The 17,670-nt window shown below is 39.3% G+C and overlaps 1 protein-coding gene across 1 annotated transcript in view; it reads right to left on the reverse strand.

The window, feature by feature from the left end:
- The window catches only part of HJURP (Holliday junction recognition protein), a 46,617-nt gene that overhangs the window by 17,195 nt on the left and 11,752 nt on the right, over positions 1 to 17,670 (reverse strand). Inside the window, exons 10-17 of the mRNA XM_066568840.1 lie at positions 14,008 to 14,054; positions 13,389 to 13,428; positions 10,700 to 10,758; positions 9,411 to 9,512; positions 8,595 to 8,658; positions 4,496 to 4,542; positions 3,877 to 3,916; positions 1,188 to 1,246 (exon numbers count right to left, since the gene is read on the reverse strand). Of these exons, the coding sequence (XP_066424937.1) occupies positions 1,188 to 1,246; positions 3,877 to 3,916; positions 4,496 to 4,542; positions 8,595 to 8,658; positions 9,411 to 9,512; positions 10,700 to 10,758; positions 13,389 to 13,428; positions 14,008 to 14,054 (458 nt within the window). The remainder of the gene's footprint in view (positions 1 to 1,187; positions 1,247 to 3,876; positions 3,917 to 4,495; positions 4,543 to 8,594; positions 8,659 to 9,410; positions 9,513 to 10,699; positions 10,759 to 13,388; positions 13,429 to 14,007; positions 14,055 to 17,670) is intronic.

Here is a 17,670-nt window from a genome sequence, read left to right on the forward strand (position 1 = left end):
CTAAAAGGAAAACAGAATTATTAAAACACATGGAAATTATTGGCACAGGCAACTCCAAAATGATTATCCTGATTTACTGCAAACAAGTACTCTTCAGATCAGGCTATACGCAACCTGCATAAACTTATTTTTAATGTACACGTTTTAGGCAAAAACCTGCCTCCCCACCTCCCCCCCAGCCAAAAAAAAACCACCACAATTCCATAGAAGGAACTACCTGTGAAGATATTTAAAAAAGGAATAATAAACAAGTATATTCAAGGAACAGCACACTCGGCCTAAAAGATCCTCTGATGAAAACCATCAAAAATCCCAATCAAATAAAGGAAAGAGGAAGAAAGAAAAAAGGTTACAAAGCTCTGACGATTACAGCTGCAAATCTCTACTTGTATTCTCAACATTCCGTGTGAAGTCATATACAAATGAAGGTCTACTCTGCAACTACCCTCAATGTAAAACCTAAGAGAATTTTGGAATAAAAGGCCATTCATTAGTCAAACTGGAAGCAATCTCTGGAAGCAACTGGAAACAATCTCCTTTCTGAAGCAGATTGTATTAGCTGTTGTCAGAGAGAAGACACCAGCACAGTGCTAGACAAGTAAGGAAAGTAAATCCCATTTTTGGCAACGCTATTGGAGGAAGCAAACCACAGGATTAAAATGGCTGCACACACAAAGTGCGTGTTATATTTTTCCTCAACACTGTAAATAGTCCGGCTAGTCCTGACCCTAGTCTGGTTTGGGAAGCAACAGCAGAAGATCCCAGACTGCTTTTGTTATGGCAGCCATTACTGCTCATTTACCATTTGCTTCCAATCATGTTACCTATTTACGCTAGACTCTCAGGTGAACGACCATTCTTTAACAAGCGTTTTCACCTTATGATCCATCTGCTTTCTCTTTTTCCTTACCTAGAAAAAGCCCTTCTTAGGGCTGCCTGCTGATGCAGTACATTGTAGGCCTTCCTCTGGCCCACTGGTATTAGCAAGACAATAACATCACTTGTCATTGATTGGTCTCTGTGACGCTACTTATTGAACTCCTCACTTGCCAAAAATGTGCATTAAGACGCAGACGATATCAAGTCTTCTGCTGACTGCATCAGCTCATCAGGCATGTGTAAACTATTCAAATAGTAACTAGCTTCTATTGAATCACTACATTCTATTAGACACCCAAAATTTTTACCTTGAGACGGATTCCTTTAAATTTTCTTCCTACTGAGGCTACGTCACCACCTTCTTCACCTGCAATTTGAAGGTAAATATTAAATCAAACATAGCTGAACTCAAACCAGAAATGTTTTTAAACACACACTGTGCAAGTTATTGACTACACTGTTTTCATTCTAGAAAACAGTTTTCTACACTATAACTTTTAACTGTATTACGTTTCCATTCCAATTCCAATTGAAAAGCATGGTTTGTAGCTCCATAAATGACTTCAGCAGAGCAAAGAAGGCTTACGAAAACTTGTTTGCCATCAGTTCTTTACAACTTCTATTAAACATCTCAGAGAGTAAAACATTTTTAAAGCTCCTTCTTTTGTGGCTCTCTAAGATTCATTAATCATTAATGCACAATCCCCACTGCATTCCCAAATATGCCAACAAAGATAGCCAGGATTTTCTTTCACATTTCCTCTCAGTACCTTTCGGTTGTCAAGACCACCTCAGGACTCACAAAGTGAGAAATAACGCAGACTTGAGAATATGAAAAAACAAGACAGACTCTGGTCACTCAGTTTTAGGTATTCTGTGGGTGGTTTTGTGAATGAAATGCAACAAAACATTGTTGTCCTCAATGTAGGCAGACCTTCCAATTCATCATTAGCTAAAATCAGTCATCCATGAGCATCAAATACATGACTGCATTTTCAGCCCCGATTTCTGAACTTCCCTGCACTCATCAGAGGGAAGGAAAAAGAGAGGAGAATAACCCTGGAAATCGTGAGTGAAAGAAATCTTGGTTATCATACTATCACATCACTGCCTCGTCATACTACTCTTACATTGCTGTTTCTCTTTCTGCCATACAATCTTCTTCCTCCAGCTCAATTGGGCACAAACCTGTCAGATTGCTTCCTAAATGTTCATCCAGATGAACAGACTGGACTGCTACAAAAATGGGTGCTTCTCGAGATAAAGGGAACAACTCCTGTGTCACACAATAATTGACCCCATCACATCAACTATAAATTATTAACAAATAGCTTGCATCAGAGCACGAGTTGATTTCTATACAAGTGGAAAATTCTTCTAAGTGTGAGTCCTCAAAAATCTAATTTTAGTATATCTTCAATGTGCTGGCAATCATACTTCCAAATCACTGGAACACTTCAGTAATTAGCAGTGGGCCATGGCACAGATGGAAAAATAAAAGTATTTTCTCCAGGGAATCCAAAAGTGGTCTTAAAGGCCAAAAGGGAAATTCAGTAACACCTTTGCGCCTCAAAGGCAGAACAGAGAGAAAGAAAGACAACTTCCATCTTCCTCTCTCAAAAATATGACCTTTATTTCAGAAAGCTATATCACAGGAGGTGCATCCAAAACACTCTCATTCTCTAAGTTATAACTTAGAGAATAATAAATAATAATAATAATAATAAAAAAATAATAATAAAAATAATAAATAATAAAACTTCTCCAAATTAATCCAGTCCTCTGTGATAGGACCCTGCTGGATACAAGTAATTGTTAGATGTACTCTGCCATGCTACTTCCTGAGAAAGCAAGAAATGGTAATCCTAATAACTTTCCCTATCAAGGACAGACTTGCAGGCCCAGGCGAGAGCTGCTCCACTTGACTTTTGCCTGCTGTAGACAAGCTTTGCACACTTTCAACACAAAAATAGTGGATAATACCTGGAAGAAACTCTGCCTTCCCTGACAAGTATGAGGTATTCTGTATGAATACTAAAAGGGGAAAACACCTGCCAAAACTAAAACCTTAGTTAAAACAGCTAAAGACTGATTTCTTCCCTTAAGTTAGTGTGCCCTATTGGTAAGCTTTTATGTATCAAAAAGCCACCAAAACCCAACCAAGTAAAACGGACCCTGAAAACACCCAACCCAAACTACCAAAGGCCAAAACATCACACATCACAAACACCACAGTGCACTCAATTTTTTAGGTGAGGAATCAAATCCCATATCCCTAAGAATCTAATTTCTACATCTTAAAGGATTTGGAGATAGCTGGAACTCACAGAGGTTTCTACAAATCCTCACCAGATGCTTCGCAGACCATTCGTAAGAGGAGGAGGAGAAGCGCATAATCATTTTATTGGATGCTGCTATGAAAATACCAGAGTCTGTGAAGCACTTCACTCATTTATCCCACAAGTGCAAAAGGCAAAGGAAGTTACAGAAGCCAAGCTACAGGCGCCTCTGAAATATTTTTCCTAGCTTTCATTGAGCAGGCTGAGAAAAAGGGCGTGCTTTCTAAATTGGCAGAAATTATTTTATCATTCAAATGCTTATTTGAAACTATCCTCTCAAATGACTGTAGGAAATATTTCCCTCATCAGGGAAGAAATTGCCAGCCTTAGAGTCAGCTATGTAGATGAACAAGCTTATTAATTACCAGAATACTTAAACCCCAAGCTAAACACACTCTAGTACAACTTCCCTTTCAGCCATTAACTGCTGGCTATTGCCTAGCCATAGCTGAATCTATGAAAAACACTACAAGTTTTCATTTGCTCAAACTGTTGAATAATACCAGTTATAAACATTAAAAACAAGTCAAAGGCAGTTCCCACTAATTAATGCAATCAAATAATTATTTGGGAATACAAGGTCAAAACCTCACTATCTTCAATTTTCTCAACAAAGTTAATTAAAGGTTAGATAAGCAGTAAATGAAAAAAAACCCACCTGTATCAGATGTATCTGCACCAGAGTTCTCAGAAGATTCCTTAAAAGCACATGAAAGGAATTTTACTACCTGGTAGCTTAAACTATATTAATTAGCCCATAGAATTTTCTGCTTTCACTACATGCTCAGTTTTTGGGGGGTGGTGGTTGTGAAACAAATGCAGGTGGTATTCCACAAATTTTGACCAAATCACACCATCTTTATTAACAAGTCTATACACACACTTACTTTGAGTCAAAAGAAGCTATTCTAGACTACACAGATTTTACAAGTAGTAATTTAAAAAGTTAGACCCACATATTGCCTAACTAAAAAGGCACTTGGTGGTGAACAGCCCCTATCCAACTGCTCTCTCTCCCCCTCCAAAATAACCCTAATAATACAGCTGAAAACCAGTCCAGATATCGTGGTACAGGACCATCTGCTCATAAATGATTTCTTAGCTTTTGACTACATAAATACATTTTCCCAAAGAGACGGACATAGGATGGTTGGGGGTTGGAAGGGACCTTAAAAATCATCTAGAACCATCCCCTCTGTGATGGCCAGATTGCTCAAAGCCTCACCCAGCCTGGCCTGGAACACTCCATCAAAACAGATGCAATGTAGCACCCATACCTGGTGTTCTGCTGAGTTCTCATCTTCAAAATCACGGCTCTGCTTCTCTGATATTTCATAGCATGAATGGGAGAGGAAAAAAAAAGTTCTATTACTTTCATAATATTTAGCCTCTCTTGCTATTTTTGTTTTCAATTTCTTTTATTTTTCCCTCTATTTACGTCCTATCACCAGTGGCTCTAGTAAATGGTTTCTTTTTCTGACTCCCTCTGGCCAATCACACTATATTGAAACACAAACCAAAGTACTGCAGCACCCTTTTTATCACTGTTGAACAGTGCAGAAAACCGGTTTTGTGTGCTTCACGTTCAAGGCACTTGTGCATATCTTCTAGCACGGTGTGTGCTATTTTTACAGCGGAGTGCGATATCCTTGCTTGGCTCAAGCAGCTTTCAAAATTGTCTCTTCAGCATTTGATTGTTCCAAAGTAAGTCTATTACTTTGAACTCCTTTGCATGAAATCGAAGAAATTTCAGTTTTAGCCCAAATTTGTCAGACAACAAATTTCTCAGTGGGCAACACCACCTGCTATCATCTGAGAGTTAATTAAGGGTATTCCCTCTTCCGTTAATTACTTAAATAAAGTATTTAACCAATAAAGTGCACAGGACAAGTCCTGTAGAAAAACCACCATGTTTGCCCCAAGTTTGGACACAGACCACTGATAATTATTCAAAGCACAATTTTCCAACCAGTGGCTACAAAACCACTCTCTCATAAAATTCAACAAGCATATAACTCGAAGGCTCTGGCTTAAGGTTGTAACCCTCTCTGGAAATTAATCCTCATGATTTTGCAAAACACTACTGTAATACTTCCTTAACAAGATATTCTTTTAGAAGCCAAAGAGTGCCTCTTCCAAACATATCTGGGTTGGGAACAGACGGCATCAGAAGAATAAAGTAGTGTCCAGTTGAAATCCCTTACTGAGCAAGGTCTATGAAACACCACAAAGCCCATTTTGTTCCCAAAAAACTCGCAAGGAAAAAAAGCCAATTCATGTGGCTAATATATGACAAAAATATCACTTCTCTGGCAGGTTGAAATTTAACATACCTGGTCCTCCCTCATTCAGAGCTGCCATATACGAAAAAATAAAACCCCACCACTCAAAGGACTGTCGTTTAAATCACTAAAACTTGATGAGGGTGCTGGACATGCCACCCAAATAGTAAAACTCAAATCTAGCAAAATGCAGAATTGTGAGTTGGAGAAAAACAACACTAGTGATATTCTAAGGGGAGGGGGTCCAGTGATAGGTAGTTGTTTAATGCTTAGACTTAATAGCACAAACCTTCATGTATCCTAATTTAAAACACTTAGGTCTACTTAAGAGTAAGTGAGTAAGTAAAATCCGTACATTAGCATTAATAATCCATAGTCAGACGTATCTTTTTTGGGCTGAGGGCTTAAGGTGTATGGGCTGGTTTGATTTTTCGCCTTTTTTAAGGCTAACAGCAACCAAAACCAGACAGTTCAAATGCTTTCATGTGTCTTTGTGTTTCAATTAAACAAAGCCAGAGCAATGGTTTTCTTAAGCTGGAAAAAATCTGCAATATTCTAATTTTTATGGAATATATAAATATACATAGGAAAATACAAATCTATGCAGGCTTACTTTGTTCAAAAGAAAGCTGTTTACCACCCTTGAATATTTAGTTAGAAATTTCTTCCCTAGGATGACTTGAAATAAAGTAATACTTTTCTCAAGTAACATCAGAAGCTGCAAAACACCTATTACCCATTTTTCTGCCTTTCTAGGTCATCTGAAATGGAGGACACTAAATTTAAAATTAATAAGATCAAGTCTTTCCAGCATTTAAGACAACCACGTAAACTCCTTCTTGTAAGAGCTTCTAGGATATTCAGACCATAAAGTAGATTTGCAAAGATTAGCAAAATATTTATTCTAAGAAACTTGAAATACTGTATCTTTGAAAAAACATAACTTTCTTTCCATGTTTTATCAGAGACTATAGCCACAATTTTGTACCACTTTGCCCCATTAGCCAAATGGAACAAGAAGTAAAGGTCAGGACCATCTGAAACTTTTTGTACCAGACCCTTATTTTCCAGCTCTACATTCAGATTTCTTAAGCTGATTCAAAGCCTGTATCTGACCACCGTATGGACAATCTTTTTTGGCAGTGCTGTGGAGGAAGCCCGTGCTAGGCAGTGCTTTGTCCTCTTGTGCTCCAAATAAAAGTTTGCTGTTTCTCAGACAAATGTCATAATAGAACACCAAAAAACACCTGACTACACAACCTTGAGAGAATTGAGCCCAACATGCCTTTATTTTGTGAAGGTGGCATGGTGACATTTTGGCCACAATAACGCCCTGCAACACTACAGGCTGGGGACGTTGTGGCTGGACAGTGCCCAGGCAGAAAGGGACCTGGGGGTACTGGCTGACATGAACATGAGCCAGCAGTGTGCCCTGCTGGCTAGTAAGCCCAAGGGCATCCTGGCCTGTGTCAGGAACAGTGTGGCCAGCAGGAGCAGGGAGGTCATCCTTCCCCTGGACTGGGCACTGGTGAGGCCACACCTTGAGGGCTGTGTCCAGTTCTGGCCCCTCAGTTTGGGAAGGACCTTGAGACACTTGAGCGCATCCAGAGGAGGCAACGAGGCTGGTGAGGGGCTTGGAAAACAAACCCTGTGAGGAGTGACTGAGGGAGCTGGGGGTGTTTAGCCTGGAGAAAAGGAGACTCAGAGGCGACCTTATCACTCTCTACAACTTCCTGAAAGGTGGCTGTAGCCAGGTGGGGGTTGGTCTCTCTCTCCTGTCAGCAATGGACAGAACCAGAGGAGCCAGTCTCAAGCTATGTCAAGGGAAATCCAGGTTGGATATCAGGAGAAAGGTTTTTACGGGAAGAGTGATAAAGACCAGAATGGTCTGCTCAGGGAGGCAGTGGAGTCACTATATCCCTCAATGTGTTTAAAAAAGACTGGATGTGGCACTTGGTGCCATAGTCTAGTTGAGGTGTTGGGGCATGGCCTGGACTCAATGATCTTGAAGGTCTCTCCCAATCTAGTGATTCTGCGTGATTCACTCTACTACACCGGAAAAATTTCTCCCCGATCACTTATCCCAGTAGAGATATATATTTTATTGGAACATATAGCTCCTTTTCAGAAAAATGTTCAGATGTCACACATCCCATCCAAGTAGTATCATATCTATGCTTGGGTGTACTGACATGTTTTGGTTTCTATTCCGGAACTTAACTCCCAATAAAGTAACTGTATGCTCCTTTTTCCTGGAGACATCCTGATTCACTGACTGCACTGAATAATCTCCTAAATTATGGAGAGCCCATTATGGAACTTCATGAGATTATTTTAGTACGCATTTTTTAATATGCCCACTTACCTCCTAATTTTCAAAAAGGGCTGCACAAACAGTATGTAAACATTGTAGCTTTAAGGAGTTCTTACTGTCAGGTGTATGGTAAGAGGAGGAGGAGGAGAAGCGCATAATCATTTTAGTGGATGCTGCTATGAAAATACCAGAGTCTGTGAAGCACTTCACCCATTTATCCCAAAAGTACAAAAGGCAAAGGAAGTTACAGAAGCCAAGCTACAGGCGCCTCTGAAATATTTTTCCTAGCTTTCATTGAGCAGGCTGAGAAAAAGGGCGTGCTTTCTAAATTGGCAGAAATTATTTTATCATTCACATGCTTATTTGAAACTATCCTCTCAAATGACAGTAGGAAGCATTGCCCTTAACACAGAAGTAATTGCCAGCCTTAGAGGCAGCTAAGTAGATGAGGGAGCTAATTGAATACCAGAATACAAAACCCCAAGCTAATCATATACTTTACTGCAACTTCTCTTTCAGCAATTAATGCTGGCTACTTCCAAGCCATAGCTGAATCTAAGAAAAACACTGGAAGTTTTCATTTGCTCAAGAATCAAAAATGTTGAATAATACCAGTTTAAAATAGTACAAAAAGCCAGTCAAAATCTTTGGCCACTAATTAAAGCAATCAAGTAATTATATGGAGATATGAAGGCAAAACCTCCAAGGAACGAAATACTTTTTCTAAGAAATATTAATAAAGAAATACATTTGACCAACAGACAAAAGACTTAATTGTACCAAGCAGTTCTCGCCCGGGCAAAGCTGAACGACGACGTTTTGACAAACTTGGAGGAGTTGTTATCTGAAAAACATAGAAAGAAAAAAACAATCTAATGTTCTGAGCTTTTTGCATGTTAAAGATATCAGCAAAACCTAACTTGTGACTTCCTTGCCTCTTGCTCTTCTGGGTCATGTACAGTAGTTATGGTCTTTAAGGGCTCAGCCAAGTTCAGACAAAGTGGAAAACATCTTGTCTAAGACTTCAGTAGAAAGTTTTAGGACTCGCTAGTTTATTCTTGGAAAGCTATTCATAATTTTTTCAACTTATACGTTACACGTCATGTACTAATCCCTACCCCAAATATAAGAACTTATCCATCGATATATATCTACACACACACACTTGAGTAATCTACACATCTCTGGCAGCTCCAGCAGAAAAGAGAAGCTGCATCCTGACACTTCACCCTGACCTTGTTCACTCCCCAAATCAAAACAAAGCTAATTCTTTTTCTTTGAGCCTCTACAAAGCTCAGATTTAGACTTTTAGGAAAATTAACAGCTCAAAGATCAACCTGCACATCAGGGTTCCAAGAACAACATATAAAAGTAAAAAACAAGTGAAAATACATTTAATAAAACATTTGCTTTGTTTCTTACATTTCATAGCTCTCACAACCCCAAGATCCTACAATATCTACACAGACATCAAGCAGAAGAACAATGGGAGAAGCCCAGAGAAGTTGTGTGAAAATGCATTTAACTGCTACCCAGTTAAAGAGCTTTTATTTTATTCTAACTAGCTCATAACTTAGAATAGGAGAAATATCTCACCGTTATCCATTTGGGAATATTTCTCTCATCACCTTGTAATATCACATCCACTGGAACTCTTTTTTTCTTCAGGATTTGGCCATCAGATTCTACATTCAGATTCTAAAAGGAAAACAGAATTATTAAAACACATGGAAATTATTGGCACAGGCAACTCCAAAATGATTATCCTGATTTACTGCAAACAAGTACTCTTCAGATCAGGCTATACGCAACCTGCATAAACTTATTTTTAATGTACACGTTTTAGGCAAAAACCTGCCTCCCCACCTCCCCCCCAGCCAAAAAAAACCCACCACAATTCCATAGAAGGAACTACCTGTGAAGATATTTAAAAAAGGAATAATAAACAAGTATATTCAAGGAACAGCACACTCGGCCTAAAAGATCCTCTGATGAAAACCATCAAAAATCCCAATCAAATAAAGGAAAGAGGAAGAAAGAAAAAAGGTTACAAAGCTCTGACGATTACAGCTGCAAATCTCTACTTGTATTCTCAACATTCCGTGTGAAGTCATATACAAATGAAGGTCTACTCTGCAACTACCCTCAATGTAAAACCTAAGAGAATTTTGGAATAAAAGGCCATTCATTAGTCAAACTGGAAGCAATCTCTGGAAGCAACTGGAAACAATCTCCTTTCTGAAGCAGATTGTATTAACTGTTGTCAGAGAGAAGACACCAGCACAGTGCTAGACAAGTAAGGAAAGTAAATCCCATTTTTGGCAACGCTATTGGAGGAAGCAAACCACAGGATTAAAATGGCTGCACACACAAAGTGCGTGTTATATTTTTCCTCAACACTGTAAATAGTCCGGCTAGTCCTGACCCTAGTCTGGTTTGGGAAGCAACAGCAGAAGATCCCAGACTGCTTTTGTTATGGCAGCCATTACTGCTCATTTACCATTTGCTTCCAATCATGTTACCTATTTACGCTAGACTCTCAGGTGAACGACCATTCTTTAACAAGCGTTTTCACCTTATGATCCATCTGCTTTCTCTTTTTCCTTACCTAGAAAAAGCCCTTCTTAGGGCTGCCTGCTGATGCAGTACATTGTAGGCCTTCCTCTGGCCCACTGGTATTAGCAAGACAATAACATCACTTGTCATTGATTGGTCTCTGTGACGCTACTTATTGAACTCCTCACTTGCCAAAAATGTGCATTAAGACGCAGACGATATCAAGTCTTCTGCTGACTGCATCAGCTCATCAGGCATGTGTAAACTATTCAAATAGTAACTAGCTTCTATTGAATCACTACATTCTATTAGACACCCAAAATTTTTACCTTGAGACGGATTCCTTTAAATTTTCTTCCTACTGAGGCTACGTCACCACCTTCTTCACCTGCAATTTGAAGGTAAATATTAAATCAAACATAGCTGAACTCAAAACAGAAATGTTTTTAAACACACACTGTGCAAGTTATTGACTACACTGTTTTCATTCTAGAAAACAGTTTTCTACACTATAACTTTTAACTGTATTACGTTTCCATTCCAATTCCAATTGAAAAGCATGGTTTGTAGCTCCATAAATGACTTCAGCAGAGCAAAGAAGGCTTACGAAAACTTGTTTGCCATCAGTTCTTTACAACTTCTATTAAACATCTCAGAGAGTAAAACATTTTTAAAGCTCCTTCTTTTGTGGCTCTCTAAGATTCATTAATCATTAATGCACAATCCCCACTGCATTCCCAAATATGCCAACAAAGATAGCCAGGATTTTCTTTCACATTTCCTCTCAGTACCTTTCGGTTGTCAAGACCACCTCAGGACTCACAAAGTGAGAAATAACGCAGACTTGAGAATATGAAAAAACAAGACAGACTCTGGTCACTCAGTTTTAGGTATTCTGTGGGTGGTTTTGTGAATGAAATGCAACAAAACATTGTTGTCCTCAATGTAGGCAGACCTTCCAATTCATCATTAGCTAAAATCAGTCATCCATGAGCATCAAATACATGACTGCATTTTCAGCCCCGATTTCTGAACTTCCCTGCACTCATCAGAGGGAAGGAAAAAGAGAGGAGAATAACCCTGGAAATCGTGAGTGAAAGAAATCTTGGTTATCATACTATCACATCACTGCCTCGTCATACTACTCTTACATTGCTGTTTCTCTTTCTGCCATACAATCTTCTTCCTCCAGCTCAATTGGGCACAAACCTGTCAGATTGCTTCCTAAATGTTCATCCAGATGAACAGACTGGACTGCTACAAAAATGGGTGCTTCTCGAGATAAAGGGAACAACTCCTGTGTCACACAATAATTGACCCCATCACATCAACTATAAATTATTAACAAATAGCTTGCATCAGAGCACGAGTTGATTTCTATACAAGTGGAAAATTCTTCTAAGTGTGAGTCCTCAAAAATCTAATTTTAGTATATCTTCAATGTGCTGGCAATCATACTTCCAAATCACTGGAACACTTCAGTAATTAGCAGTGGGCCATGGCACAGATGGAAAAATAAAAGTATTTTCTCCAGGGAATCCAAAAGTGGTCTTAAAGGCCAAAAGGGAAATTCAGTAACACCTTTGCGCCTCAAAGGCAGAACAGAGAGAAAGAAAGACAACTTCCATCTTCCTCTCTCAAAAATATGACCTTTATTTCAGAAAGCTATATCACAGGAGGTGCATCCAAAACACTCTCATTCTCTAAGTTATAACTTAGAGAATAATAAATAATAATAATAATAATAAAAAAATAATAATAAAAATAATAAATAATAAAACTTCTCCAAATTAATCCAGTCCTCTGTGATAGGACCCTGCTGGATACAAGTAATTGTTAGATGTACTCTGCCATGCTACTTCCTGAGAAAGCAAGAAATGGTAATCCTAATAACTTTCCCTATCAAGGACAGACTTGCAGGCCCAGGCGAGAGCTGCTCCACTTGACTTTTGCCTGCTGTAGACAAGCTTTGCACACTTTCAACACAAAAATAGTGGATAATACCTGGAAGAAACTCTGCCTTCCCTGACAAGTATGAGGTATTCTGTATGAATACTAAAAGGGGAAAACACCTGCCAAAACTAAAACCTTAGTTAAAACAGCTAAAGACTGATTTCTTCCCTTAAGTTAGTGTGCCCTATTGGTAAGCTTTTATGTATCAAAAAGCCACCAAAACCCAACCAAGTAAAACGGACCCTGAAAACACCCAACCCAAACTACCAAAGGCCAAAACATCACACATCACAAACACCACAGTGCACTCAATTTTTTAGGTGAGGAATCAAATCCCATATCCCTAAGAATCTAATTTCTACATCTTAAAGGATTTGGAGATAGCTGGAACTCACAGAGGTTTCTACAAATCCTCACCAGATGCTTCGCAGACCATTCGTAAGAGGAGGAGGAGAAGCGCATAATCATTTTATTGGATGCTGCTATGAAAATACCAGAGTCTGTGAAGCACTTCACTCATTTATCCCACAAGTGCAAAAGGCAAAGGAAGTTACAGAAGCCAAGCTACAGGCGCCTCTGAAATATTTTTCCTAGCTTTCATTGAGCAGGCTGAGAAAAAGGGCGTGCTTTCTAAATTGGCAGAAATTATTTTATCATTCAAATGCTTATTTGAAACTATCCTCTCAAATGACTGTAGGAAATATTTCCCTCATCAGGGAAGAAATTGCCAGCCTTAGAGTCAGCTATGTAGATGAACAAGCTTATTAATTACCAGAATACTTAAACCCCAAGCTAAACACACTCTAGTACAACTTCCCTTTCAGCCATTAACTGCTGGCTATTGCCTAGCCATAGCTGAATCTATGAAAAACACTACAAGTTTTCATTTGCTCAAACTGTTGAATAATACCAGTTATAAACATTAAAAACAAGTCAAAGGCAGTTCCCACTAATTAATGCAATCAAATAATTATTTGGGAATACAAGGTCAAAACCTCACTATCTTCAATTTTCTCAACAAAGTTAATTAAAGGTTAGATAAGCAGTAAATGAAAAAAAACCCACCTGTATCAGATGTATCTGCACCAGAGTTCTCAGAAGATTCCTTAAAAGCACATGAAAGGAATTTTACTACCTGGTAGCTTAAACTATATTAATTAGCCCATAGAATTTTCTGCTTTCACTACATGCTCAGTTTTTGGGGGGTGGTGGTTGTGAAACAAATGCAGGTGGTATTCCACAAATTTTGACCAAATCACACCATCTTTATTAACAAGTCTATACACACACTTACTTTGAGTCAAAAGAAGCTATTCTAGACTACACAGATTTTACAAGTAGTAATTTAAAAAGTTAGACCCACATATTGCCTAACTAAAAAGGCACTTGGTGGTGAACAGCCCCTATCCAACTGCTCTCTCTCCCCCTCCAAAATAACCCTAATAATACAGCTGAAAACCAGTCCAGATATCGTGGTACAGGACCATCTGCTCATAAATGATTTCTTAGCTTTTGACTACATAAATACATTTTCCCAAAGAGACGGACATAGGATGGTTGGGGGTTGGAAGGGACCTTAAAAATCATCTAGAACCATCTCCTCTGTGATGGCCAGATTGCTCAAAGCCTCACCCAGCCTGGCCTGGAACACTCCATCAAAACAGATGCAATGTAGCACCCATACCTGGTGTTCTGCTGAGTTCTCATCTTCAAAATCACGGCTCTGCTTCTCTGATATTTCGTAGCATGAATGGGAGAGGAAAAAAAAAGTTCTATTGCTTTCATAATATTTAGCCTCTCTTGCTATTTTTGTTTTCAATTTCTTTTATTTTTCCCTCTATTTACGTCCTATCACCAGTGGCTCTAGTAAATGGTTTCTTTTTCTGACTCCCTCTGGCCAATCACACTATATTGAAACACAAACCAAAGTACTGCAGCACCCTTTTTATCACTGTTGAACAGTGCAGAAAACCGGTTTTGTGTGCTTCACGTTCAAGGCACTTGTGCATATCTTCTAGCACGGTGTGTGCTATTTTTACAGCGGAGTGCGATATCCTTGCTTGGCTCAAGCAGCTTTCAAAATTGTCTCTTCAGCATTTGATTGTTCCAAAGTAAGTCTATTACTTTGAACTCCTTTGCATGAAATCGAAGAAATTTCAGTTTTAGCCCAAATTTGTCAGACAACAAATTTCTCAGTGGGCAACACCACCTGCTATCATCTGAGAGTTAATTAAGGGTATTCCCTCTTCCGTTAATTACTTAAATAAAGTATTTAACCAATAAAGTGCACAGGACAAGTCCTGTAGAAAAACCACCATGTTTGCCCCAAGTTTGGACACAGACCACTGATAATTATTCAAAGCACAATTTTCCAACCAGTGGCTACAAAACCACTCTCTCATAAAATTCAACAAGCATATAACTCGAAGGCTCTGGCTTAAGGTTGTAACCCTCTCTGGAAATTAATCCTCATGATTTTGCAAAACACTACTGTAATACTTCCTTAACAAGATATTCTTTTAGAAGCCAAAGAGTGCCTCTTCCAAACATATCTGGGTTGGGAACAGACGGCATCAGAAGAATAAAGTAGTGTCCAGTTGAAATCCCTTACTGAGCAAGGTCTATGAAACACCACAAAGCCCATTTTGTTCCCAAAAAACTCGCAAGGAAAAAAAGCCAATTCATGTGGCTAATATATGACAAAAATATCACTTCTCTGGCAGGTTGAAATTTAACATACCTGGTCCTCCCTCATTCAGAGCTGCCATATACGAAAAAATAAAACCCCACCACTCAAAGGACTGTCGTTTAAATCACTAAAACTTGATGAGGGTGCTGGACATGCCACCCAAATAGTAAAACTCAAATCTAGCAAAATGCAGAATTGTGAGTTGGAGAAAAACAACACTAGTGATATTCTAAGGGGAGGGGGTCCAGTGATAGGTAGTTGTTTAATGCTTAGACTTAATAGCACAAACCTTCATGTATCCTAATTTAAAACACTTAGGTCTACTTAAGAGTAAGTGAGTAAGTAAAATCCGTACATTAGCATTAATAATCCATAGTCAGACGTATCTTTTTTGGGCTGAGGGCTTAAGGTGTATGGGCTGGTTTGATTTTTCGCCTTTTTTAAGGCTAACAGCAACCAAAACCAGACAGTTCAAATGCTTTCATGTGTCTTTGTGTTTCAATTAAACAAAGCCAGAGCAATGGTTTTCTTAAGCTGGAAAAAATCTGCAATATTCTAATTTTTATGGAATATATAAATATACATAGGAAAATACAAATCTATGCAGGCTTACTTTGTTCAAAAGAAAGCTGTTTACCACCCTTGAATATTTAGTTAGAAATTTCTTCCCTAGGATGACTTGAAATAAAGTAATACTTTTCTCAAGTAACATCAGAAGCTGCAAAACACCTATTACCCATTTTTCTGCCTTTCTAGGTCATCTGAAATGGAGGACACTAAATTTAAAATTAATAAGATCAAGTCTTTCCAGCATTTAAGACAACCACGTAAACTCCTTCTTGTAAGAGCTTCTAGGATATTCAGACCATAAAGTAGATTTGCAAAGATTAGCAAAATATTTATTCTAAGAAACTTGAAATACTGTATCTTTGAAAAAACATAACTTTCTTTCCATGTTTTATCAGAGACTATAGCCACAATTTTGTACCACTTTGCCCCATTAGCCAAATGGAACAAGAAGTAAAGGTCAGGACCATCTGAAACTTTTTGTACCAGACCCTTATTTTCCAGCTCTACATTCAGATTTCTTAAGCTGATTCAAAGCCTGTATCTGACCACCGTATGGACAATCTTTTTTGGCAGTGCTGTGGAGGAAGCCCGTGCTAGGCAGTGCTTTGTCCTCTTGTGCTCCAAATAAAAGTTTGCTGTTTCTCAGACAAATGTCATAATAGAACAGCAAAAAAAACCTGACTACACAACCTTGAGAGAATTGAGCCCAACATGCCTTTATTTTGTGAAGGTGGCATGGTGACATTTTGGCCACAATAACGCCCTGCAACACTACAGGCTGGGGACGTTGTGGCTGGACAGTGCCCAGGCAGAAAGGGACCTGGGGGTACTGGCTGACATGAACATGAGCCAGCAGTGTGCCCTGCTGGCTAGTAAGCCCAAGGGCATCCTGGCCTGTGTCAGGAACAGTGTGGCCAGCAGGAGCAGGGAGGTCATCCTTCCCCTGGACTGGGCACTGGTGAGGCCACACCTTGAGGGCTGTGTCCAGTTCTGGCCCCTCAGTTTGGGAAGGACCTTGAGACACTTGAGCGCATCCAGAGGAGGCAACGAGGCTGGTGAGGGGCTTGGAAAACAAACCCTGTGAGGAGTGACTGAGGGAGCTGGGGGTGTTTAGCCTGGAGAAAAGGAGACTCAGAGGCGACCTTATCACTCTCTACAACTTCCTGAAAGGTGGCTGTAGCCAGGTGGGGGTTGGTCTCTCTCTCCTGTCAGCAATGGACAGAACCAGAGGAGCCAGTCTCAAGCTATGTCAAGGGAAATCCAGGTTGGATATCAGGAGAAAGGTTTTTACGGGAAGAGTGATAAAGACCAGAATGGTCTGCTCAGGGAGGCAGTGGAGTCACTATATCCCTCAATGTGTTTAAAAAAGACTGGATGTGGCACTTGGTGCCATAGTCTAGTTGAGGTGTTGGGGCATGGCCTGGACTCAATGATCTTGAAGGTCTCTCCCAATCTAGTGATTCTGCGTGATTCACTCTACTACACCGGAAAAATTTCTCCCCGATCACTTATCCCAGTAGAGATATATATTTTATTGGAACATATAGCTCCTTTTCAGAAAAATGTTCAGATGTCACACATCCCATCCAAGTAGTATCATATCTATGCTTGGGTGTACTGACATGTTTTGGTTTCTATTCCGGAACTTAACTCCCAATAAAGTAACTGTATGCTCCTTTTTCCTGGAGACATCCTGATTCACTGACTGCACTGAATAATCTCCTAAATTATGGAGAGCCCATTATGGAACTTCATGAGATTATTTTAGTACGCATTTTTTAATATGCCCACTTACCTCCTAATTTTCAAAAAGGGCTGCACAAACAGTATGTAAACATTGTAGCTTTAAGGAGTTCTTACTGTCAGGTGTATGGTAAGAGGAGGAGGAGGAGAAGCGCATAATCATTTTAGTGGATGCTGCTATGAAAATACCAGAGTCTGTGAAGCACTTCACCCATTTATCCCAAAAGTACAAAAGGCAAAGGAAGTTACAGAAGCCAAGCTACAGGCGCCTCTGAAATATTTTTCCTAGCTTTCATTGAGCAGGCTGAGAAAAAGGGCGTGCTTTCTAAATTGGCAGAAATTATT

This window comes from Molothrus aeneus, chromosome 2 (assembly GCF_037042795.1).
Source record: "Molothrus aeneus isolate 106 chromosome 2, BPBGC_Maene_1.0, whole genome shotgun sequence".
NCBI classification, from domain to species: Eukaryota; Metazoa; Chordata; class Aves; order Passeriformes; family Icteridae; genus Molothrus; species Molothrus aeneus.